The sequence below is a fragment of the Salvelinus alpinus genome, chromosome 32, assembly GCF_045679555.1.
Source record: "Salvelinus alpinus chromosome 32, SLU_Salpinus.1, whole genome shotgun sequence".
NCBI lineage: Eukaryota > Metazoa > Chordata > Actinopteri > Salmoniformes > Salmonidae > Salvelinus > Salvelinus alpinus.
This window is the reverse complement of record NC_092117.1, coordinates 6343202-6369961: the sequence shown is the minus strand read 5'-3', so window position 1 is coordinate 6369961 and position 26760 is coordinate 6343202. Positions and strand designations below refer to the sequence as shown.

At 40.8% G+C, this 26760-nt stretch overlaps 1 protein-coding gene across 1 annotated transcript in view; it reads left to right on the top strand.

Annotated features, from left to right (window-relative positions):
• LOC139562272 (heparan-alpha-glucosaminide N-acetyltransferase) overlaps positions 1-21962 on the top strand; it is a 39494-nt gene extending 17532 nt beyond the window's left edge. The window contains exons 8-18 of the mRNA XM_071379831.1: positions 1244-1320; positions 2039-2069; positions 2999-3159; positions 6966-7078; positions 7294-7415; positions 9536-9659; positions 9891-9977; positions 10795-10872; positions 17455-17525; positions 18841-18953; positions 19254-21962. Of these exons, the coding sequence (XP_071235932.1) occupies positions 1244-1320; positions 2039-2069; positions 2999-3159; positions 6966-7078; positions 7294-7415; positions 9536-9659; positions 9891-9977; positions 10795-10872; positions 17455-17525; positions 18841-18953; positions 19254-19435 (1159 nt within the window). The 3' untranslated portion in view covers positions 19436-21962. The remainder of the gene's footprint in view (positions 1-1243; positions 1321-2038; positions 2070-2998; positions 3160-6965; positions 7079-7293; positions 7416-9535; positions 9660-9890; positions 9978-10794; positions 10873-17454; positions 17526-18840; positions 18954-19253) is intronic.
• The last annotated feature ends 4798 nt before the right edge of the window (positions 21963-26760 follow it).

The window sequence follows — 26760 nt, the reverse complement described above, 5'->3', positions numbered from 1 at the left end:
TAGTGCCAGATTCAAATCTTGTATCAGCAGGTTAGGGCTAAAAGGAGCAGTAATGTCTTCTGGTGTGCTTCTTAATTGAATCTGGGCAGAAAAACAAGTGAGGCTCAAGCTGAGGTAAACACAGTGCACCTTATCAGATCACCTCTACTGGGAGCTTGCTTTATGGTTCTCAAATAATGCTTTATTTATTCCATTAACATTACTCATGAATCAAAAGCAGAAATTGTATTTTATAGCTGGTGAAAGGAGCGAATCTGCCATTGAGAAAGCTACGGCACTATACCTGTGAAGCAAATTTGTGCAATGTAAATGTAAATACCCATTTTCTGAAATGTGATACAAACACCCGTCTCCCTTAGCAGCTGATTCAGTGTGGTATTCCATCATGTATGCTGTGTTTCAGCGGCCCTCGCGAGCACTAAGTTATAAGTGTATCATAAATTCGAGTCAAAAGTCTTTAGTCAGCAGTCCTGCACGAGTAGATCTAGAGGCAATGTGTTCATTTACTGAGTGATTCATTATGCTTAGATTGCATTTCCTTGTATTACGTTTCGGTGTGTGAAAATATACAGTGGTGGAAAAAGTTCCCAATTGTCATAAAGATATCTTAATAGAAAATGACTCAAGTAAAAGGGATAGTCACCCAGTTAAAGGTAAAGTATAAATCAAATCAAATTCCTTATATTAAGCAAACCAGACGGCACAATTTTCTTGTTTTTTTATTCACGGATAGCGAAGGGCACATTTCAACGCTCAGACATAATCTACAAATAAAGCATGTGTTTAGTGAGTCCGCCAGATCAGAGGCAGAAGAGATGACCAGGGATGTTCTATTGATAAGTGTGTGAATTGGACGATTTTGCTGTCCTGCTAAGCATTCAAAATGTAAAGAGTACTTTTGGGTGTCAGGGAAAATGTATGAAGTGAAAAGTACATTCTTTTCTATAGGAATTTGTGAAGTAAAAGTTGTCAAAAATATAAATAGTAAAGTACAGATACCCCTAAAGTATTTTTACATAAGTACTTTATACCACTGAGAATATACCCACCCTTGGCCTTTTGATCTTTGATTCAGAAGTCATGTCTTTATTAAAAGTAAATTATGTAAAACAGAGTAGTTATGTACTGTACCAATATTTTCTTTATAATTTCATGCTTGGTGTCAATGTCCAATAATAACAATGCTAGCCTACCAGCTGGTCATATGTTCAACTGAAATCTATATTCTTTTCAATATTTATAGACTTTCCCTGACAATCATGGTTTTTGTGAACTATGGAGGTGGAGGGTACTGGATATTTGAACATGCACCCTGGAATGGTTAGTATACAATTCTAACATACATCACCACACCAGACACACCAAACTCTCTCCATGATCAATTCTACTGTAAATTCAGGCTCAAACCAACAAGGAGGGCAATGGTGTAATTTCTTATCTAGGCCATCAAAGACCCTCCCAATGGATCAATAACACTAACAACCTAGGGGAAGATGAGGAGGGAGGGTTGCATGTTAAATCTTAATGGAGACTATTACCAAATGCATCTCCAACAGTATTTAAAGGCAAACTCAATTCAAGCTTCATAATAGCCCCTTCATCACACCGGCTGAATCATATAGATTCCAATGGAAAGGCGATGGATTTTGATATAACTACGTGGCTCCGACCGTCATGGAGGTTTGGACATTTATAAACCACTCAGTCTATAAGTCCAACTATAAAAGCAACAACAACAAAAAAACGACTTCAGGCGCATTGAATAAATGAGTACTAATCAAACGGCCAGGCTGTTTTGGAGTGGAGCCCGGGTTGTATTTCGAGTCTTGATTATCTGGATAGAAGACCGAGAACTATAGATCTTTAGTAGCCTAGTAGGTATACTGCATGTTTTTTTTCCCTCACAGTTTCTCGAACTGAATGACTATATTTAATCATGCACTTCTGACAGTATGAATACGGTCTGTCTATGTCTGTCTGCTTGGTCTATCCATCTGTATTGATCCTTGTGACCTATAAGCATGTCTCTTTGTTCCAGGTCTGACTGTGGCTGATCTTGTGATGCCTTGGTGGGTTTCACTGCAACAACTGTTAGGATCACTGTGGAATTGTTACAGGCATGAGCAGAGGAAGCTCTGACACACGCTACGAGCTAATTATGCCCCTACGTTGTGAACACGGTCAAGTAGTTCACACTGGTCACATGATCTCTGATTAGCACTGCACAGTAACTAACACTACAATAACACGCGTTTCATGACCTTTTTGTTTCAACCAATTTGATAACTCATTGACAGTGTGTGGTTAGGACTCCTTTGCTCAGACATACAGACACTTGTTTAACACTGAACATGATTGAATATTATGCGCCAAATTGTTTAGTCCCAAATGTTTATTGAACACAGAAGGGTATTGTGCAGTGATGACGCGATTAGATGCAGGGCGTCATAGTCAGGAACTTTATATGGGTGGTGTGTATCACTGTAACAGTATAGCCTATCTAGCTGAGCAATCAGTGTACATATCAGGGCAGTAATTAGGATAGACATGACAAAGAATACAGTGAATTGTAGACTTATATTTGTTATCCGGAAATGGTATTAGCCCCTTTGACCAGCAAGATTATCCTTCATCCTTCGGTATTGTAACTAATTAAAGTGATATTACACTCCAAAATCAAAGTTTGCCCAATTAAAAAAAAAAAAAACTCAAAATTGGTCATCTGTTTTGTAGATTCAGCTATAAGCCACAATCCAAAATGAATGGACAAGATAAGCATCGTGTAATTTCTAGACTTGAGGTGCTTATCTTATACATTTCTTTGGGGTTGAAGCACAACTGGACAAACACAGTCGAAGGCGTGGGACATAGATTTATCTTGATATCAGAGTGCTTTTGAGGTAGGAAAAAATCTGTCAAACTTTGATCATCGAGTGCAATGTCCCTTTAATTGAGTTGTCTCTGAGTACTGTAATGTTTCACTGTGTGTGTCATGCAGGTTTGTGTTCATCATTGGGACGTCTGTAGTATTGGCCTTCACCTCCATGCAGAAAAAGGGAGTTAGCCGTCGGCAGCTAATACGCAAGCTAACATGGAGAACTGTGGTCCTCATCCTTATCGGCTTTTGTTTCATGAACTACTCTCCAAAGGATGGATTATGTAGGTATACACACTTTTTTTTAAACAAAAAATGTTGTTTGATTTACCAAGGAACGTCGTGAACCCTAAATCATAACCATGCATGCACCAGAAACATATGGGAGTAATGAAACGTGCAATAAGTAATTCAAGTTATAAAACTAAACTCTTGCCAGTGAAGCAGTTCAGGAGCTGAATCCGTAGCAAGTCATTACAAACTTTCCCCACCAGTATCTTCCCGTTTCCATATGACCTTACCATGATGAGTTTGGAAAACTATTATTTAGATACCATTAGATACACTACATGACCAAAAGGGTGTGGACACCTGCTCGTCGAACATCTCATTCCAAAATCATGAGCATTAATATGGAGTTGGTCCCCCCCTTTGCTGCAATAACAGCCTCCACTCTTCTGGGAAGGCTTTCCACTAGATGTTGGAACATTGCTGCGGGGACTTGCTTCCATTCAGCCACAAGAGTATTAGTGAGGTCGGGGCACTGATGTTGGGCGATTAAGCCTGGCTCGGCGGCGGCGGCGTTCCAATTCATCCCAAAGGTGTTCAATGGGGTTGAGGTCAGGGCTCCGTGCAGGCCAGTCCAGTTCTTCCACACCGATCTCGACAAACCATTTCTGTAGCATTGTCATGCTGAAACAGGAAAGGGCCGTCCCCAAACTGTTGCCACAAAATTTGAAGCACAGAATAGTCTAGAATGCCATTTTATGCTGTAGCGTTAAGATTTCCCTTCACTGGAACTAATGGATCTAGCCTGAACCATGAAAAATACCCCCAGACCATTATTCATCCTCCACCAAACTTTACAGTTGGCACTAAGCATTGGGGCAGATAGCGTTCTCCTGACATCCGCCAAAGCCAGATTCGTCCGTCGGGCTGCCAGATGGTGAAGCGTGATTCATCAAGTGGAGGCTGCTGCGGGGAGGACGGCTCATAATAATGGCTGGAATCGAGTAAAAGGAATGGCATCAAACACATGGAAACCATGGAAACCACGTGTGTTGATGTATTCCACTCCATGAGCCCATCCTCCCTAATTACCAACATCCTGTGAATTCATCACTCCAGAGAATGCGTTTCCACTGCTCCAGAGTCCACGTGGATGTCGATTAAGGCAGCCTCCCCTCATCTCTCTTATTCAGAAATGTTTGGTTAAATGCGGAAGACACATTTCAGTTGAAGGCATTCAGTTGTACAACTGACTAGGTATCCCCCTTTCCCTTTCCCTTCCAATGGCGGGAAGCTTTATACCACTCCAGCCGAGGCTGCTCGGCCATTGAAACCCATTTCATGAAGCACCTGGCAAACAGTTATTGTGTTTCCAGAGGCAGTTTTGAACTCTGTAGTGAGTTCAGGTGAGGACACATTATTTTTATGCGCTTCAGCACTCAGCGGTCCCGTTCTGTGAATTTGTGTGGCTCTGGCAGGGCAAACATTTGATGAACTGACATGTTGGAAAGGTGGCATCCTATGACGGTGCCACGTTGAAAGTCATTGAGCTCTTCAGTAAGGCTATTCTACCGCCCATGTTTGTCTATGGAGATTGCATGGCCGTGTGCTTGATTTTATACACCGATCAGCAACGGGTGTGGCTGAAATTGCAGAATCCACTAATTTGAAGGGGTGTCCACATACTTTTGTATATATAGTGTATCTTCATTAAAAACTGTGTAGTTCAATGTTTCCTAGATCTTGTTCTTGGTCGCCATGCTAAATGCTGGAACAATTGCAATGTTTTTCTTATGTAAAGCCCCTGTTGGATTGTGATTATGAAGTCTGACAGCATAAGGTAGCGGGCAGCGGCTGGCTGCCAGAGACGTGACAGGGTTAAATGAGGAAAGCTGTCGGGACAATGTGGAGTTATTACTGTCCACGAGGGTCAGAACGGGCGCCCTTCACACATTAGCCAACCCTGGCGCTAATGGACTTTCCTGGGTGGATGTCTCTGTAACCGGGTTAAAAAATATATTGTTATTCCTCGCAGTGGGGAACACAGCATCAGGGGATATTTAACAAAAAAAAGGATTTGAGCCAAAACAACCAGTGTTGCTGTAATGGACATTTTCAACAGATAGTGTTACATGGTACCAGCTGTAGACTGTAGATGCCATGTAGTGTAAAACCTCTCATAACAAGATCATGAGTTTTACCATCAACCACTGTAGACAGTGTTGTTTTGCATCTGTCTCTCTCCGCCCTCCCAGTGAGGCCCTTGTCATGTCTAATCCCGGGTTTTATCTAATAAGGAAATTGTGGTGCTTCGATCTGTTCAATATGCATACTGCTCTTGTGGTCACGTGAAGAGGTATTGACCTATGATGTGTTTTTTACCCATTCAAAATGACCAGTCGCTTGTTAAAATGGGACGGTTAGCTTCGCTGCCGATATACAGGTTGGTTTCAGTTTTTGGAGGTCAAGTCTGCTTTAGCTGTTATGAGGTGAATGCATGTACACTAATAGCTTAACCTACTGCGGGGTTTGGATACATTTCCAGTATTCAACTTTGATTCAAGTCCCACTCCATAAAATGTCCTTCCATTTGATTCTTCATCACTATGCTTTCTTTTATTCAGGAACCCATTTATTTCCATTTTGCAATATTTCGCCACTTCCAACCGGAAAAACTCTCTGACTTCTTTTAGAATTTTAATCTTAAAACAAGCTTATACTCAGAATATATTGATTAAAGCCATATGAGGGCTCCTGAGTGGCGCAGCGGTCTAAGACACTGCATCTCAGTGCTAGAGGCGTCACTCCTGACCCTGGTTCGATTCCAGGCTGTATCACAACCGGCCGTGATTGGGAGTCCCAATATCTTTTTCCCCATATTATAATATCATAATTTTCCCATCTCAATTTCTACCATGGTTATGCATAAGCATGTCATATTTCTTCTGTAAGAAACATTTCAATTTACCCCTATCCATATGGGCCAATTCCCACAAGTGTAAAGGGGTTTTAATACTGATGCATGACTCATAAAGACCATGCAATAGCCATAATGATTAACTTCAAAGTAACTTTTGTGGATGTTTCATGCTTGCATATTGAACTTGATAATGATGAGTGTTGTGAGAGATAGCAGAGACAAGGTACCAATCTCATAGGGGTGTAACCTACGGATTTAACAAACATGTTATTAGTCACCCAAAGCGCTTCCTCCTTTCCTGTGGAAAAAGACATTTCCGCTTCTTATTTGATTTGTCCAGATCAATGATTGGGATTATATATTTTTGGAATGATCTTTGTGCCGCAAAGAGATTTTCTATTAACTAATGTGGAGATTGCCATCAATCTCTGAACTGAAGGCCATTCATGTCCTCCCCAATTTGCCTGGGCCTGGAGATAACAGAAAATCTTTGATGAGCCTTCCACCTCCCGGACACGCACCTCGACATCCGAAGACACCCATTTCCACCCATATCCTCCCTCATGGAACAGAATGATTGTGGTCGCCAAGCTGTCAATGGTTGATGCTATTCCTTTCCTGTGCAAACAGCTTAAGTCATCAGAAATAGTTATGCATCGTTTCAAGAATGTCTGTATTTCATTTTGTTATTACGTCAATGCTCAGTGTATAGCCTATAACTCCAGTATAAAAGTATAACTCCAGACAGTTGGATCTTTTGTACTATACATGTATTTGTTGCAGTTCTTGTTGCAGGCTTATGAGGTATATGACCAAAAGTCACAGCCCAGAATATAGCCATTTCTCTGTGTTGTGTTACACTGGCTATATTACAGTGTTCTGGTCAGTGTTCTGGTCTATGATCACAGGTCTGTGTGAAGAGTCATTCTCTCTGTGTTACAGTATCTTGGTCTTGGCTGAGAATCCCTGGAGTCCTCCAGCGTCTGGGATTCACCTACTTCATACTGTCTCTGATGCAGACGTTCTGTGGCTTGAGAGAGATCCCACTGAGCAGGGTGAGACTCTGACTTTGTCAAGTTTGTTTTCATCAGTAATTACACTCTGGAATGCAACCTTATAAGACCATAGAAAGTGTAGGTGGTTGCTACGCGCAGGTTTTTGCATTATGTAACACTTGGCAAGCTAGGGTGCTATTCCCTAAAATGACATCCTGCCGACTACGCCAAGTTTCATGTGGCAATTACATGAATTGTGCTTGATCTAACTGTAGAATCGCTGGTGGGACCCTGTCCAGGATGTGGTCTTGTATTGGCCAGAGTGGATCTTCATTCTTCTCCTGGAGGCATTATGGCTGTGTCTCACCTTTCTATTGCCTGTGCCTAACTGCCCCACGTAAGTCAAATGCCTGAATACACACACTCAAAAGGTTTTTCAGTTTATCATGTGATTATCATTATAAAGACCTTGATAGATTATCACTATGTGATGTACCAAATCCAATAAACAATTATCTTCTCTACAATATACAGTACCTACATTGTGGTGTCCAGATTATGACAAAGTCACACATCCATGGGATTTGGATGGGGGACTGTCCTAATATGGACACCGTATAAATAATTTTAAAGCCAAGGACTGATGACAATGAATACAATTATTTTCGATATTTATACATGCTATGGTGATGTGATATTTGGACCAGTAAACTGGGGTGATGCTGTGGCTGTGGTTGTGTCTGTGGCTGTAACTGGGCAGGTGTGTTGTGCTAGCTAGCTGGTGTTATAAGCCACTGTGATTTAAGGGTCTGTGGTTGTTGCTTCAGAGGGGATAATTAGCCAATCTCAGTCTGTCATGTACACTAAGACCAAGGCAGAGGATCATCTTCTTCTCTCTCTCTCCTTCCTCCCTGTCTCTGTGCTCTCTGTGCTCCACTCCTATTCCTCCTTTTCAGTTTTTCTGTGCGCCTCTCTGCTTGACCCTGCCTGGCATTGTTGTGCCTCCCAAGGCAGCTGAGTATGTTTGACTAAATGTTGATTGTCAGAGTGTATGAAAACCATTTTTACTATTGTCCTTGTCTTTCTCATCAACATACACACTGTACAATATGTGTGTTGTGATTAGATGTACAGTACCAGTCAAATGTTTGGACACACTAAGGTTATTATTAATATTTTTTTACTATTTTCTACATTGTAGAATAATAGTGAAGACATCAAAACTATGAAATAACACATGGAATCATGTAGTAACCCAAAAAGTGTTAAACAAATTCTTCAACGTAGCGACCTTTTTCCTTTATGACAGCTTTGCACACTCTTGGCATTCTCTCAACCAGCTTCACTTGGAATGCTTTTCCATCAGTCTTGAAGTGGTTCCCACAAATGCTGAGCACTTGTTAGCTGTTTTTCCTTCACTCTGTGATCCAACTCATCCAAAAACCATCTCAATTGGGTTGAGGTCAGGTGATTGTGGAGGTCAGGTCATCTGATGCAGCACTCCATCACTCTCCTTGGTCAAATAGCCCATACACAGCCTGGAGGTGTGTTTTGGGTCATTGTCCTGGTGAAAAATAAATCATAGTCCCCCTAAGTGCAAACCAGATGGGATGGCGTATCGGTGCAGAATGCTGTGGTAGCCATGCTGGTTAAGTGTGCCTTGAATTCTAAATAAATCACAGACAGTGTCAACAGCAAAGCACCCCCACACCATCACGCCTCCTCCTCCATACTTCACGGTGGGAAACACACATGCGGAGATCATCCGTTCACCTACTCTGCGTCTCACAAAGACACGGCGGTTGGAACCAAAAATCTCAAATTTCGACTCATCAGACCAAAGGACAAATTTCCACCGGTCTAATGTCCATAGCTCCTGTTTCTTGGCCCAAGCAAGTGTCATCTTCTTATTGGTGTCCTTTAGTAGTGGTTTCTTTGCAGTAATTGAACAATGAAGACCTGATTCACACAGTCTCCTCTGAACAGGTGATGTTGAGATGTGTCTGTTACTTGAACTCTGAAGCATTTATTTGGGCTGCAATCTGAGGTGCAGTTAACTCTAATGAACTCATCCTTTGCAGCAGAGGTAACTCTGGTAACTCCTTTTGTCTTTTTGTAGGCAGTCATTGTAAATAAGAATGTGTTCTTAACTGACTTGCCTAGTTAAATAAAGGTTAAATACAAATAAAAACATGTTAATTGAAATGCATTCCAGGTGACTACCTCATGAAGCTGGTTGAGAGAATGCCAAGGGTGTGCAAAACTGTCATCAAGGCAAAGGGTAGCTACTTTGAAGAATCTCAAATATAAAATATATTTTGGTTTGTTTAACACTGTTTTGGTTACTACATGATTCCATGTGTTATTTCATAGTTTTGATGTCGTCATTGTTATTCTACAATGTAGAAAATAGTAAAAAATAAATACAAACCCTTGAATGAGTAGGTGTGTCTAAACTTTTGACTGGTACTGTAGATGTGGCAGTAGAAGACTAATCTAGGATTTTGTATCCAAAAGAGGTTATTTAGGGGCTGGTGGGATTGGGGATAATGGCCTTTATCCCAACTGTACTGGGGGAGCAGCTGGGTACATTGACAAGTGGTTATTGGGAGAAAACATCTACCATTGGCCAACATGCAAGGTAAGGAGCATTACAGTTTTCTCTCTTCTATTTTTTATATAATATTTAAGATTTGAACACTTTTTAGGTCAGCAAATGATAAAAAGATCAACTAAAAGCAGGGAATCTAATGGCAAGCACATTGTTACAAAACATACACAAAGAAATGTTTTCACATTAGTGAAATTGCCTTTACATTAACCTGCTCCATAGGAAATGGCTTGTTAGTTCTTCTCATGTTGTGTTTTTCAGGCAATGTATCGTACTACCCAGCCCTTTGACCCAGAGGGGGTTCTGGGTACTATCAACTCCATTGTCATGGGATTCATGGGGATGCAAGTAAGCAGACCTCAAGTTTTTGACCCAATATTTTTGTACCGTTTTACCAGATATGTACCTCAGTCGTAACTTTGAAAAAAGGCCAAAGGTTTAAGGCCCTCTTATGCATGTGTTTTCACGATATTTCAAAACCTGAATAACAAAGGTCATGTATGGATATTTCATACATTTATTCATTTCATACATTTTTTCATTTTTTTATGATTTGTCCCTGCATCATAACACTAAGGTTGAATCAGTAGTCTACTAAAATGGAGGTTGTCTCAGGGACATTTTCCCGCCTCATGTCTGCACAGCTGCTCTCCGTTACTGACACAGAATGTCGTCCGAAGGTGAGGACGGAGTTTGGGGGTCTTTAGGGTGGGAGCCTTTGAAACAACTCTTGCACTTTGATGGCGACAACGTCGTGTTAAACCGTTTTCGCAGTGGGAAGTTGCCATGCGAAAGCAGCCGCATAGCTCAATTCCCCGTGGGCGGTTAGCGCCGAGCCCTTCAGTCAGCGAGTCTCAGACGACACGCCAGGTGTCCACTCCCCTCGTCTGTGTTTGCCCATGCTAATGTCCTCAGCTGAGACATATTCATCATCACCAAATTAATCAGAGAGCGCCAGTGACTTACACGCCACATCTGGCACCAAAGGGATATGACAAACATGACCACCATACCAGAGGCACACAACAACCACATCCACTTTATGGGCCAATTTAGTTAACCGACTACATCTAACCTGTTTGAAGGATTTTCTCCTTCAAAGTATCGGTAAGGATTAAATTACCTGTATACCTAGCCTGCTTATCAGTGTCCTTTATTCCCACAGGCGGGAAAAATTCTACTTTTTTACAGGAAAAATGATGTCAGCGTCCTCTCCCGATTCCTAGTATGGGCCATCCTCCTGGTATGTACTGTAAAGCCTCCCACATCTGTTTCAATAATAATACTGGCATTTTTAGTCTCTTTCTGCATTACTTTGGGATAAGTCAACACCACAGCCCGTGATATAGGTAATCATTTCCTTTCAAATAAAAATACCAAAGACCAAGGAAGACTGAAACAAATGCCTCTCCCCTACAGTCTATTGGTGGTTATATCTTAGTTTATAAGGGAAGCCACATGACGATGTGGCACTATAAAGAAATGTAAGTCAATTGGCGTTTTAACTTTTTAGTCACTAGTTAGTCGTAACAGCTCATTAGCAGTCGGTCTGTAGTAGGTATGAGATCTCTGTATATGTTAAAACAGCACCACCATGTATGGCTGTCTGTTTCCGGGCAGACATAAGCGTCTTCTGTCCCGGGGGATAGTCTCACGTCTCTCATTGCTTGGTGTGTCTCTCGTGTGTGAATTCGGAATTTACGAATCCTGCATATTAGTTTACATTAAGCTCCGGCATCATGGCAAGGAGCTCTTGTTCTCCTCTCCGTTTACTATGCTCTGCTGAAGTGTATGGTTGTACCCTACCCTAAGATTACATTGACATGAGCAGATCCTGGTTTTATGCTACAGTATAAAGCAGTATTCCTCACTACTGGTACTCAACAACTGTAGTGTGTAGACTTTTGTCCCAGTCTAAGCATAATATTGTTAGGGAACATCTGATTAGAAAAATCTACCAATCATCAAAAACCAAGCTGAATCCATTGTTTAAGTGCTGAGCTGGAACAAATGCCTATACACTTTGGTCCTCCAGGACCAGAAATGAAGTACACTGGCGGTATTGACGTAAAGATTAGTCATTATGAAATAATTGTGATTCTTACATACTTTGACGGGTAATGTTACTGTTTTGGTGGGATAGTGCTGTGTGTGGGTGGTCTCAAAACAGAAAGGGATACAAGCTGGCCACTATTTCATTTGGGGGGGACTTTATCCCATGGGGAAACGGTAAGTGTTATGTGAAATGTAGACCACTCTTTTCATCTGTTTGACCCTCCACTCAAAACGAGATAGACAAATCCCATGTAGTGATTTTACGTTTAGCCTAATCATATGGACTATGTTGTTGATTATGTCAAGAATGGGGGACATTGCATGATGCAGAGCTGGCAGAGTCACATGGCATTGGCTGTAGTTAGAGGTTCCATGTTATGGTGGAAGGGAAGGGATCTTGAGTTCCAGGACCCGGTGACCAGGGGTGGTGATGGAGAGGTTTTGGCTGGATCAGAAACCCTTTGAAGTCTCAATAAGGCAAGGAAAAACAAGGAACCAAACAGACTCAGGATGGGAATATCTTGAGGCCGCTATAAACACTGTAAAATGGAAGAGGCTTTTTGCCTTGTCTTATTATATTATAAGTCTTATTATAAATATTCAAATTTGCGTAGGTTTGATTTTCCGTTATATCATAAATGAATTATCCTTTGATGCAGATAATTATATTTGATATCATAGATTATGTTAACATGAAGCAATTATTTTGATTATTATCGAGAACAAAACAGACCCCAATTTCAGGTACAATCATACCTTTTTAAAGCAGATTGTGTAATGGGATTCAGATGCACCACCCTATAAAAAGGGGAATGTATTTGTGTGTTCTGTGAAGCAGTTCAACATCATCAGAGGAATTTAAATGTTATCTTCAACTCCTATGACAAATCTGTCCATTATGTTTCTTGGGTTGAATCTTATTGACTGTTATTATAGGGCGAGTAGCTTGGGGGAGCCAAAATAAATTAGATCCATTTTGTACTTCCCAGAGGCGCAGGGTGATAAAGTAAGCCACCTTCATGTAAAAACATTACCAGCCAATGTTTGCTCTATTTTGATATTTCTGTCGTACAATTTACCAGTTAGCACTAGCAGCCATGACAGTATTACAATACTCTGTACTGTATGTTATTGTTATGTTGGAGGTGTCCTATAGAATAGGCAGATATATAATATGTTGTCTTCAAAAGCTGTCTGCAGAAATAGGGATTCAAATAAGACACTGCCAGTGGCAGTTGGAAGCACCGCATCGATCTGTTTTCTCATGTCAAAGAAGCTGAGGGTGTAATGCTTGTTCTGTAGAGGTGTCTTTTCTGCCTTTTTCTCTGAGTATCTCTGAGATGCTAACATGCTACAAACTAAGTCATTGCGGTAAGGAATTCTTTCCAAATAATATTTAAAAAATGGAAAATTAACAAACGTACAGAAAGATCAGTGCGAATGCCAAATTAAAGTGGAAGAACTTTGAGGCTATTAAATCTTTTCAGTCTGGAAAAACCCCAGGGCTTGATGGCATACCGGTAGAGGTATATCAAGCCTTTTTTGAAATACTAAAAGCTCCATTGTTAGATTGTTTTAACTACTCCTATAGAAATGGTCGTCTGGCAGGTACTCAGCAGGAAGGTCTGATTTCTCTATTATTAAAACAAGACCCAGATGGCAAATATAAAGACCCGGTCTATCTAAAAAACTGGAGGCCCCTTACACTTCAATGTTGTTGTAACGCTCGTCCTCTGCCTCGTCTGAAGAGGAGCATGGATCGGACCAAAACGCAGCGTGGGTTGAATACATAATGATTTATTAAAGAAAGACGAACACGAAAAAACACTTGATAAACTACAAAACAATAAACGACGTTAACAGACCTGAACTTGAGAACATATAACAAGAACGCACGAACAGGAAGGAAACCACGAATGAAATAACGAAACGAACAAAAACAGTCCCGTGTGGCACAAACACTGACACAGGAACAATCACCCACAAACAAACAGTGAGAACAGCCTACCTTAATATGGTTCTCAATCAGAGGAAACGTAAAACACCTGCCCCTGATTGAGAACCATATCAGGCTAATTGAACATGAACCCAACATAGAAACACATAACATAGAATGCCCACCCCAACTCACGCCCTGACCATACTAAACAAAGACAAAACAAAGGAAATAAGGTCAGGAACGTGACAGTTGTGATGCAAAAATACAACCGAAATGCATAGCACTCAGAATTAAAAAGGTTTTACCAGGTATTGTTCATCCTGATCAGACAGGTTTTTTACATGGACAATACATTGGAGATAATATAAGACAACTACTAGAAATAATAGAACATCATGAAACCTCTAAGAAGCCAGGCCTGGTATTTATAGCAGATTTTGAAAAGGCATTTGATGAAGTAATACTGGATTTTATTTATAAATGCCTGGATTTTTTCAATTTCGGTAATTCTCTTATAAAATGGGTAAAAAATCATGTATAGCAACCCCAGGTGTAAAATAGTAAATAACGGCTACCTCTCAGAGAGTTTTGAATTGTCAAGAGGAGTTAAACAAGGGTCTCTGCTGTCACCATATCTATTCATTATGGCCATCGAAATGCTAGCTATTAAAATCAAGGTTAAAACAAAGGTGTCCATGTATGCCGATGACTCAAGTTTTATATTAAGTCCACAAGCTAGATCACTGCAACGTCTCATTGAAGATCTAGATAACTTTGCTGTACTCTGTGGACTAAAACCTAATTATGAGTGTACAATATTACGTATTGGATCTTTAAAAAATACTACTTTTACATTACCCTGCAGTTTACCTATAAAATGGGCTGATGGTGAAGTAGACATACTTGGTATTCATATCACAAAATATATAAATAAGCTCTCCACAATGAATTTCAATAGAAAACTTATTTCGCTTTATCTGGGACGCTAAACCAGACAAAATAAAGCGTGCATATCTATATAATGAATATGAATTGGGTGGGTTGAGATTATTAAATATAAAAGCACTAAACCTCTCTCTAAAAGCTTCACTTATTCAAAAGTTTTACTTGAACCCTAAATGGTTCTCAAGTAGATTACTAAGAAAAGCTCATCCATTGTTTAAAAATGACCTTTTTGCCTTTGTGCAGATTGCCATGTCTCATTTTCGATTAATTGAAAAGTATCTCTCTTTTTCAAACAAGCATTGCAGAGCTGGCTACAATTTAAATTTAACCCCCTGAAAAGATGGAACAAATATTACAACAAATATTATGGCTGAACTCAAATGTACTGGTTAATAAAATACCTGTATTTATGGGAAATATGTTTGAAAAGGGTATTTGTTCTTAAATGATATTGTAAATTGGAATGGTAGAGTTATCAGAATTGTATGGGAAGGTCTGCTCAATCCAAGAGTACAACCAATTGATTACAGCATTACCCCAAAAATGGAGGAGGCAGGCGGCCCGCTGAGGAGGTAGGGAACTGGTCTGTATGCCCAATATAAAGGATCAAAACTGGCAGAGGAATAAAAATGGCATAAATAGGAAAGTATACCAGTATCATTTGAGGACCAGGAGGTTGACAACTGTGCCATACAGATTGCAAAATAGTTGGGAAGAGATTTTTTATGTCCCGATTCCATGGTATGAGGTGATATATAAAACAACGCAAGATTCAAGACTTCGTGTTTTCAGCTAAAATTATTATATAGTATTCTTGCCATCAACAAAATGTTGAATATTTGGGGCATAAAATCATCGAAGCTCTGCAGATTTTGCTGTGAGGATACAGAATCAACAGACCATTTATTTTGGTATTGCCCTCAGGTAACCTGTTTCTGGTCTCAGGTTCAGGAATGGCTGAAAATGCATAGCATTGATCTAAAATTGACCCAAGAAATAGTACTGTTAGGAGATCTGGAGAGACCAGGTCAGTCAATTACTAATATACTAATACTCTTAGTAAAAGTATTTATCTTCAACTTGCAATCTGTGGATTCTATTCGATTAGATAGATTGAAATTGTACGTTAAACATCACAGCATAGTTGAAAGATATTTGTTGCATAGAAATCCGAAGAGGGTGGCCAGCAGAGATAGGTGGGATGGGCTGAGGGAAGCTGAGGGTTGGGATGTGGAATTGGAGACAAGTTGGAGTGGACTTCCTGTGCGGGAGATAGAATGATGGTTTTTGCATTGTTGTTTGCTGTTTTCTTCTGTCTTTTTTCTCTTTAGTTCATTCTCTTGGTTGTTGGTGCATTGGGGGGTTCTTGGGGGTGGGGAATAGAATTAACAGTATTTATAATTTTTTTCTTGGGGGGGGACTGTGGGAGGGTTCTTGAATGGTTGAGGGACAGCTATTGGGGAACTGTGGGGGGGATCTTGGAGGGTTCGGGTTCACGCTTTTTGGCCTGGTGGGAGATCTGTCAACATGCCCTTCAGCAGGGCATTGACCCTGGATGCTGCTGTGTCACTCTGAATGGAAGTCTGTTGGGTGACTGGTATGGTGTAGTTGTTGAGCGGTTTCACTGCAAGTATATTTTATGTTTTGGATATTCAATTAAAAATGACAAATTAAATAAAAAGTCATTGCATTTTGGTTTTGGGTTGATGATTCACTTTTTATTGGAATTCTAGCCCATTTTACTTACAGTCACATGATACAGTGTTACCCACGTGGATGGTGAAAAGAGTCAGACTGATTGACCAGCTCTTATTATTCACTTGTCTGATAAGATGTGACCTTCTAGGAGAGGTAAAGCTATACTTCAGCAGCCTCTTGTATCAGAAATATGCTCCTGACATTGGTAGTTAGCCCTTCCTGGTAAGGAGCTAATTGATACAACCAGCCAACAACAGATACTCACAGACCAGAGGCAGTTTTCTACACAGAATCCACTTCAGGCAGACCAGGGACAGTATTATACACAGATAACACAGTTGGCGGGCGAAACGTTACGTTTGAACCTTAAAGTGAAATAAACTCCCGTGCTTTTCTTTTTTTGAGCGAGAATTTCGCCTATTCTTTCTGATACAGAGATTCAGCTACAGACAGACGGTTCACCGCTAGGAGGGACAGATGAGATGTTTCAATAGTGTTGTTGTGGCATGAGTTCTCTGTCTGACTGAGGGAGCCTTGATATTCCGGGGCGGCCGTGCTTCCTCATCCCAATAAAACAGCAGCCAGAGCTAATTCAAGCTCAACGATCAGGGCTGGGGAGTGAGAGATTGAAATTGAGCGATTGCCCCACATACCAGCCCGCATTCTGCCCGCCTGCATAGCCTGGAGACTCAATCTAGCCACAGCCAGGCTATTTCCACACCATCGATTCTGTCATCTATACAAATGATGGATATCCACCTAACAAGCATGTTTAGGTTCGGATCTACAGGGTTTCTTAAAGGAATGCACAAGCACAACAACAAAAAATGGAAATAAAGCTTAATTATTCATATAGGTAAATATATATATGATGCAATAAAGGTGTTTATTGATATTTGATATGCATATTTGTTTATAAGAATTGGTAGACAGAAGCATTATTCTTCTAGGCTACAAGTGCTTTACCCTGAAACCCACTACGAGCTGGGAGAGATCCAACTGTGGTAGAGGTGGATTTGAAGCGGTTGGTTTGCAGTTCTTTCGTGAGCAACCTTGTTGATCTGAGGCTCAGATAACCAGTTAATCTGACTGACTCGCTTGACTCTGTCGGCCTACGTTTTAGCAGGCCCAATACTGCTTGCTTTATCGCCTGCATCGATTTGAAATCTGTTTCATTTCCACCCTCAGGGAATCTCAGCAGCCATCCTTTCTAAGTGCACGCGAGACGAAGGATTTATACCTGTCAATAAAAACCTTTGGTAAGTGAATCCTGACCCTCTAAATCCAGTCACTTTTCCTCACAAAAGAAAGGATGAGTTTCCAGCAGGCACAAATCATGGCCTGCTAAAACACGCATTTACTTACCTCTAACGACAGATACGGCTGTAAATAATCACCCCGGCTGTCAGAGAGTGTGAGGCAAGCCGGGCGATACATCCTCCGACAAGATCACTCTTCTTCACAGCCAGGAGGAAAACAGGCTGTTTTTTACTCCCTCCCTACCCACCATCATGGCAGGAAAACTGTCCCCTAGCCAGCTCTCTGTAAAAGGTTCTACCTGGAAACACAAACGTTTTTTCCTACAAGAATAGCTGATGAACCCTTTATGGTTCTAGATAGCCCCTCCCTTTCTAAAAGTGTAGAGGGACAATATGGAGTTCAGGGGACAATATTACCATGAAATGCACATACAACTCACACAGCGCTCGCTGTATTCCCACAGAGTATAAAAAGTAGGTGAATTCAATGTCTAGACTTTCCCATCGGATGCACAAATATTTTGATGAACATTTCAATCACGGTAACGATTTTGCATGAAATATAGTATGATCACAGCCGTATATGTTATAGCTGACGTACTTCTTCCACGCTCACCCTGCATGTAATATGAATATGAATTAGTTTGATGTCATGTCAGACAGAGTACCGTTTCATCTATGGTATGTAAGCAGAATCTCCCATGATTCTCCCACATGAGCTTTTTCCTCTATAGCCATGCTCATCCTTAGCCATTATACCTGCCCTGGTTTTATAGGCAGTCCATCATGCTCAGGTTTTTGAGCTGTTGAGTATGAGTCCCTGCCGGAATGTCTGAAAGAAATTAACTCCCAGCCTTAGAGTCTTTTTTGGCCCTCCTTCAGGTGAGATAAAAGATGCCTGCTGTTGGAATGATCTGGGACGTGGCCATTTTACATTTATGAGTGTACGCTAATGCATCATACTAGCCTACCATACTGTACTATACAGTAGCTTAGCATCAGCAGCCAAATCTATTATGTATTTACATGGTTACTTTGTTGTTCACGCTTTGTACTGGTCATCCAAACTCTTAATCACAAGTGGCAAGCTTCCCTGTGGAAAAGTGTACACCTAGTGCACTCCTCATACAGGTATAAAATACAGAACAGTGCATATGCATAACAGAGTGCGTTTTATTTCAAGAGAAGCCAAGAATTAGAGTGACTATCTACTTGTGCACTGTGCAACATACAGTAGATAGATACAGGTGCAACTTTTACAACTGGGTAGCTTGTACAATAACGTGTATATGTGTTGTGCGTTCAAATACTGTAGGTCTCTGTCGTATATCACCTGCATGGGCTGTTTCTCTTTCCTCCTGCTGGGTGTCATGTATTTCATCATGGACATTAAGGGCTGGTGGGGCGGCCAACCCTTCATTTACCCAGGTAAGTGCACAGGGAAGATGGCACAGGGGTACATTGCTAAGACATTAAGGAACAAGGCAATGTGTTTCAATCCGGCGGGCAAAACTGGTCAAACCCGGTTGAAATGATGTCACCATAATGATGTAATTTCAAGCAGTTTGTGATCACGTCATTTCAACCCGTTTTTCACGCTGGAAATGAATGGCAACTTTCCTAATGGGAATAAGTTGCTGAAAGGCTCCCTGATTCATGCAAGCACTTTTGATAACCATGACTTTGTTTTTGGATCCCCTGACTTCCTGTCTCTGTGGTGGTCTGCAGGGATGAATTCCATCTTTGTGTACGTGGGCCACTCTCTCCTGGGGTCCTACTTCCCCTTCAGCTGGGAGATGCGCTTTGTGGACAGCCACTGGGAGAAGCTGTTCCAGAGCCTGTGGGCCACCTCTCTCTGGGTCCTCATCGCTTACCTGCTATACAGGAAGAAGTTCTTTCTCAAAATCTAATAGCGCCACAATCCAACAATCCAACTCCAGTGTTTGCTTTCATTCTGAGCCATTGTTGTGGGAATTATTGCAAATGCTTGATTGTTTATTGTTTAACTCTAAAGTGTGTTGTGATTTTAAATGCACTTTAAATACAGTTTGTTTTGATCTGATGTGAAAGTGTATAAGTGGATAATTCTGTTATCTATGTAATTCATTAAAATCTGTACAGTGGTATGTTGTATGTGGTAGACCTAACCACACTACACTCTTAGAATTAGTAGTAACTTAAGGAACCCTGGAGATCCTCAAAGAACCCATATAGCTCCTCAAGGAGCCATTGCTCGTCAATGGTTGATATTTGCACCTTCGGTTAGTTGAGGGGTTCTTGGAGGAACCTTCAATGGTTCAATGTAGCAACGGGTTCCTGGAGGAACCCTGGAGTGGAGGCGTGGCTTAGTAGGGGCATGGCTTTAAGATAGATACTTTTCTGGCCACCTGTTTAGAGTAATTGTCATTCCTGTTTATCTGTTCTGTTGTATTGTCGTCACGTCAGGGTTAAACACTGACAGTTGTGTTGCTTCAATGAAGCTAACAGAGGTGTATGAGTTCCTCAAGAGCCTATGCAAATCCCAAAATTGGAATAGTTAACACTTTGTTACTATATGTCATCAGCAGTGTTAATATTGTTAATATTATATGAATAAATAGTCAAAGAAATGTTAAACTTGCAGTGTACAAACTTAACATGATGAACAGGAATTACATTTACACTAACGGGTGGCCAAAAATAACTATCTGAAAGCCACACCTCCAATCTGATAGACTGGCACCTCTACAATATATTATTAAAAAGGTTCCAAATCGAACCCCTCCCATCACAAAAAGGTTCCGTTTTGAACCTTTACACAGGGGTTCATTGAAGACCATTTTCAGAGGGGTTCCACAAGGAACTGGAATGGTTCTGCCGGTGTTGGAACCCAAAAGTTTCTTCCAGGCACCTTTACTTCTAAGAGTGTAACGTCTCTTCCTGATAATGGTATGGAATCTGGTCTATTTTACAGCTCAATTACTAGAAAGGGGAACTGTATTGAAAGCAGATGTCTGATTTACTGGTCTGTATGGACACCCCAGGATTTTTTTTACATGATATCAGTTCTGTTGTGCCCTGAATAGAGTGATTCAATCAAATATACTGAGGTGGTACTCAACAACTTAGAGCCAGTGATTCCCCTACACCATGTTAGCCATCATGAGTCTGTTGCCATGGCCACTCCACCTCTCTTAGGCAGAGAGTGTATGTACCATCTGCTCTCCGAGTGAGAGTTTAATGTGGGTCAAGATGGACAGCTCACTAAGAAGTGCCATTAATATGAACATCACCTCTTGCACTAATACAAAATCAGGGAAATAACACCACTCAATTCGCCCACTGATATTAAAGCTGCCGAAAATGTCCCAGAGAGAAAACTATCATTTCAACTTATATTTTTGTTCAATCTATTCGTATTTCAAATAAATTCTGGAAAGTTCTTGGTTGTGGAGTTATATCAGTTGGCCTTGCACGAGCAAGAAAACGCTTAGTTAAGAACTAGGCCTACGTTGTTCCAAGCACTCAGCTATACCTGTATTGTAAGGGTCGGTTAGCTAAATAGAATTTGATTGATTGACGTTGTCTTGTGGGATTGCCATGTTCCATCTCTGCATTGCTGAGATACAAGAGGGATGTTAAGATTTAACTCCATTCCTGAGAGGACTGCTCTGAGTCAGCTCTGGGTAATTGCACTCTAAAATATTATTTCACTATGTACGGATTTATAAATGAACATGAAAAAGTGCTAAAATGGTTTAATGAACATCATTTCATAATTTGCATGTTGAATAGCTGTTCATTTTCATTCTGTCTGGCAGCCTTTTCCTGCAGTCAAATGACCAAATCTCCCTCTAGTGGCCTCATAGGTGGAATGTTATAATTTTTTAACATAATTGTATAATTATAAGTGATATTTCAGTCTTCTGTGATGTATATAAAGTGTAATATTGGGATGCAAACTCAAAATGTAATACATTTCAACTCTATATCTGATATGGCATATCAGCCCATAACCATATGTATGAGGTGTATACTTTTGTTTCAAAGTAGATGTGTTTATGACTACCAAGAAACATTCTGCGACCATGATTTAGCCCACTGCAGTAAATTCAATTGGTTGTAGTACTGAGTGTGTATGGTCTACAAAGCCTCATTTAATCCTCTTCTATTGAAGTAATGCAGTATTTTCCATCTGTGTGTAATCTTTTTAATAGCAGGTATGATTTGGTGTAACATGGAGTAGTGGTTTTGGTAATTGGTTGTAGGTTGTTTGTTCATATCACAGGAGGAGCTTCTTGCCTTCTTGAGCAAGACTCAGAAGACTGTAATTGCCTCGCAAAACACACTGCCTAGTGTGTAGTTGTAGAAATTTCAACATAAGAACATTTCAACATAAGAAAGGAGAATCAATATGCATTCCCCACACAATAATGAACGAATAAATAAATACATGAATTAGTGAGTCAGTGAATTAATGAATGGATGGATGGATGGATGAAAATCACAACAATATAAAAGTACAGTATTTCAAAGCAGATTTGTAAAAATGTCACAATCTCCAAAGGCACATGCCTGTCTATGAATCTAACCTGATGCCATGCTAACTGTAGGTTGACGTTTATTGTCATGAATCTTGCCCTGGAGACAGAACTTTCCGCTGTCATAAATTTCATGAAAACAAAAATTAGCATGTTGGTCTTCATTTAAGGTTAGGGATTAGGGTTTGCAGCGTGGCTCCGATTGACTTTTGATTTATGACTTTGTGGCTGTGCCAGCAAGGGACTACCCTGCAGAGCTGCCGCCAGGGCAAGAGTCATGAAAATAGATGTCAACCTGCATACTAACTCTCCAGAAAGTAAAACCTCTGATAATGTTGTGGTTCCACATGCCATGAGATCGCTGATGCATTTTCTTCTCACAATATGAATTCACATTGACCATGCAGTACCAGTCAAAAGTTTGGACACACCTACTCATTTCACATTTTTTCTTTATTTGTACTATTTTCTACATTGCAGAATAATAGACAAAACATCAAAACTATGAAATAACACATATGGAATCATGTAGTAACCAAAAAAGTGTTAAACAAATCAAAATATATTTTATATTTGAGATTCTTCAAAGTAGCCACCCTTTGCCTTGATGACAGCTTTGCACACTATTGGCATTCTCTCATCCAGCTTCATGAGGTAGTCACCTGGAATGTGTTTCAATTAACAGGAATACCTTGTTAAGAGTTCATTTGTGGAATTTCTTTCCTTCTCAATGTGTTTGAGCAAATCAGTTGTGTTGTGACAAGGTGGGGGGGGGGGGGGGGGGGGGGGGGTGTACAGAAGATAGCCCTATTTGGTAAAAGTACAGCTCAAATAAGCAAAGAGAAACGACAGTCCATCATTACTTTAAGACATGACGGTCAGTCAATACGGAACATTTCAAAAACGTTGAAAGTTTCTATAAGTGCAGCCGCAAAAACCGCCTCTCATGAGGACTGCCACAAAGTTACCTGTGCTGCAGAGGATAAGTTCATTAGAGTTAACTGCAACTCAGATTGCAGCCCAAATAAATACTTCACAGAGTTCATGTAACAGACACATCTCAACATCAACTGTTCAGAGGAGACTGCGTGAATCAGGCCTTCATTTAAAAAAATGATTTAACCTTTATTTAACTAGGCAAATCAGTTAAGAACAAATTCTTATTTACAATGACGGCCTACCCCGGCCAACAGTACGCTGCCCTTTGGGACTCCCAATCACAGCTGGATGTGATTCAACCTGGATTCAAACCCGGAACTGCAGTGACTCCTCTTGCACTGAGATGCAGTGCCTTAGACCGCTGCACCACTTGGTAGCCAAACGGTTGAATTGCTGCAAAGAAACCACTGCTGAAGTACACCAATAATAAGAAGAGACTTGCTTGGGCCAAGAAACTTTAGCAATGGACATTAGACTGATGGAAATATGTCCTTTGGTCTGATGAGTCCAAATTTTAGATTTTTGGTTCCAACCCCCGTGTCTTTGTGAGACGCGATGTGGGTGAACAGATGATCTCGGCATGTGTGGTTCCCACCGTGAAGCATGGAGTAGGAGGTGTGATGTTGTGGGGCTGCTTTGCTGGTGAAACTGTGATTTATTTAGAATTCAAGGCACACTTAACCAGCATGGCTAACACAGCATTCTGCATCGATAGTAATATTACCTTTTCTAGTAATTATAGTTCTAAAGTCATGTTAATGTTTCATAAATGAATTATTAGACATTCATATAATGTGTAGCCAATTAATATACACTGAGTGTACAAAACATTAAGAACACCTTCCTAATATTGAGTTGCACTCCCCCCTCCCCCGTTTGCCCTCAGAAAAGCCTCAATTCGCCGGAGCATGGACTCTACAAGGTGTCGAAAGCATTCCACAGGGTGGCTGGCCCATGTCGAATCCAATGATTCCCACAGTTGTGTCAAGATGGCTGGATGTCCTTTGGATGGTGTACCATTCCTGATATGCACGGGAAACTGATAAGAGTGAAAACCCCAGCAGCATTGCAGTTCTTGACACAAACCGGTGTGCCTGGTACATACTACCAATCTTCCGTCTTGCCTCAATGGCACACATACTCAATTGTCCCAAGGCTTAAAAATCCTTCTTTAACCTTTCTCCTCCCCTTTCATTTACACTGATTGAAGTGGATTCAACAAGTGACATCAGGAAGGGATCATAGCCTTCACATGGATTCACCTGGTTAGTCTATGTCACGGAAAGAATGCTTTGTACACTCAGTGTAATACCAGGCTATTGAGGCTGGTCTGATATATGGTGTTAGCTGGTATATGGTCCCTATTCTAAGGTATAACCTGGCTCTCCACAATATGTATTTTCAACATTATACTGAGCCCCAGGGCATTGCTGGATGCATGCACTGTCAAGGGGACCACGTGTCAGTGTCTCCTTCCATTTGAAAGCACTTGCACAACCACAATTATCTAGGACCACATCGCATAATGTGTCTAACGATACACAAATTATGTGATTTAAATGACTGTGATATTGAACATGTTGCAGTGCCTTTTTGAAAATCCTGCTGAAATCACTTCTGCTAGTGTGTGTGTGTGTGTGTGCATGCAGGCATGTGTGTTTCTCTCTCTGTGTATTTGCCTCTATGCCTTTATCTGTCTCTGGTGTTTGGCTGCACATACGTATAGCCCCACAGTGGAGGTGTCATAATACCCATAAAACCTAGCGGTCAAATAAGGAAATGGTTCCAATCGTTATTCCACCATAAATGTTTCCCATTGGGAATTTTAGAAACACTTAAGTTAAGGGCTGTGTTTAGTGTAGGCTTACAGTGGCGCGACGTTTTGATAACCGTGTAAATCTCTCTCGGACAAGGTGACTTTTATCAATATAATTCGGCTCTATTTACTCTCAGATTCTAAAATGCTAATAAGCTTCAAAGTAGACATCATGCAAGACTACAAATCCCTGCAAACTCCTGCACATCCTCTCTGACACTTTTGCCAACAGGTATTTAAAACTTGCAATTCAAAACTTGCACAAGACAGTTCACAGAATTGTCAATTTAAAGAAATATTGCCAATTCATTCGTTACTAAATTTACCTAACATTAGATACTTAATCCAGAGATTCTTACCTTTGCCTCGATTTAGCAGTCTCGTCCATCATGGCATTTCTATTTCTTTATGATGGCCACATTAGCAGCTAATTACCATTTGTTTTTGGGGGGTGAAATACAGGCAAAGATATTGATAAAAGTCTCCTTGTCCTAGAGAGATTCACACGGTTATCAAAACGTCACGCCAGGGTAAGCCGACACGAAACACAGCCCTTATTTGAAGTGTTTCTGAAATCCCCTATTGGGAAATGAATGGTGGAAAAAAACAATTGGAAGCATTTCCTTGTTTGACCGCTAGGTTTTATGATTGAAGTGATTGTTGTGTGATTGGCTGGTAGGCTGCCCTGGGGGGGGAAGAGTAATCCATCACTCCACAGAAACCAAGACAATCAGCCAGCCTGAGAGTACTCCCAGACGAGACACAAAGTCTTCAACATCAGAAAACACTCCCCAGACTGAGGGTAACAAGGGCCGGCTCTCATTATAAGCCTTTGCCAGGGTCGGAGCTACACAGAGCACAGCTTAGACAGAGCACAGCTCCCACTCACAGGCTTGGAGACTTGTTAACAGCAGCCAGCCAGTTTTCCATTTAACTTTGTATATTAGCCTACTTTCATGTTAAGGGTTCGATTCCCACTGGGTACCAGTACAACAACAACAAAAAATATGAGAACGTATGCACTCACTTCTGTAATTTGTTCTGGTTAAGAGCGTCTGCTAACTGACTATAATGTAAATAACGATCGTCATCATCAAATGAGGCAGTCATGATGACCTGTCACCTCTTCACAAGTTATACATGGCATAGCATACCTCATATGAAATATCCTTGAAACAATGTGAGTCTTCTGTATCAGAGCCCCCAGTGGAATGGATACATCAATGGGGGATTAGGTGCCCTGGTACGGCATCTAGCTTAACCTTGCCCCCCACGCATTGGCAGAAGTTCAGTAAGTGTGCACACTCACAGAGCTGACTTGTTATCAATCTATCATACCACTGACAAACAGATGGTTTGAGATCTATTCAGTCTGAGTTTCAAGGTCTTTTAGGGGCCTGTGATCAGCTCGGTTATCAAATCAAATCAAAATGTATTTGTCACATGCACCGAATACAACATGTGTAGTAGACCTTACAGTGAAATGCTTACTTACAAGCCCTTAACCAACAAGGCAGTTTTAAGAAAAATAAGTGTTAAGTAAAAAAATTGATAAGTTAAAAAAAATACAAAAAAATGACTACAGTTTAAAGAGCAGCAGTAAAATAAAAATACAGGAGGTACCGGTACAGAGTCAATGTGGGGGGGGGGGGGGGGGGGGTACCGGTTAGTCTTGGCCATAGACCTATCAAGACCTGTATTCTACCATTAAGTCACCTAAAAGTAAGGTCTAATAATGTCCAATAATCCTAGACATATGACATAAGCATATTTGAAAATAAACTTCATAAATAGGAGGCATGAGGTGAGAAGTAAAAGCACAGCACTTTTGAGACGTTTTTCATTAGCACTAATAGGAAAATTAGTGGGGGGGTGTTAATGATTTGACATTCTGTGATATATTATGTTTTTTGTGTGGGGAGATGCTGTCGCGTACAGTGTGCTGCTCCGGCTGGACTGG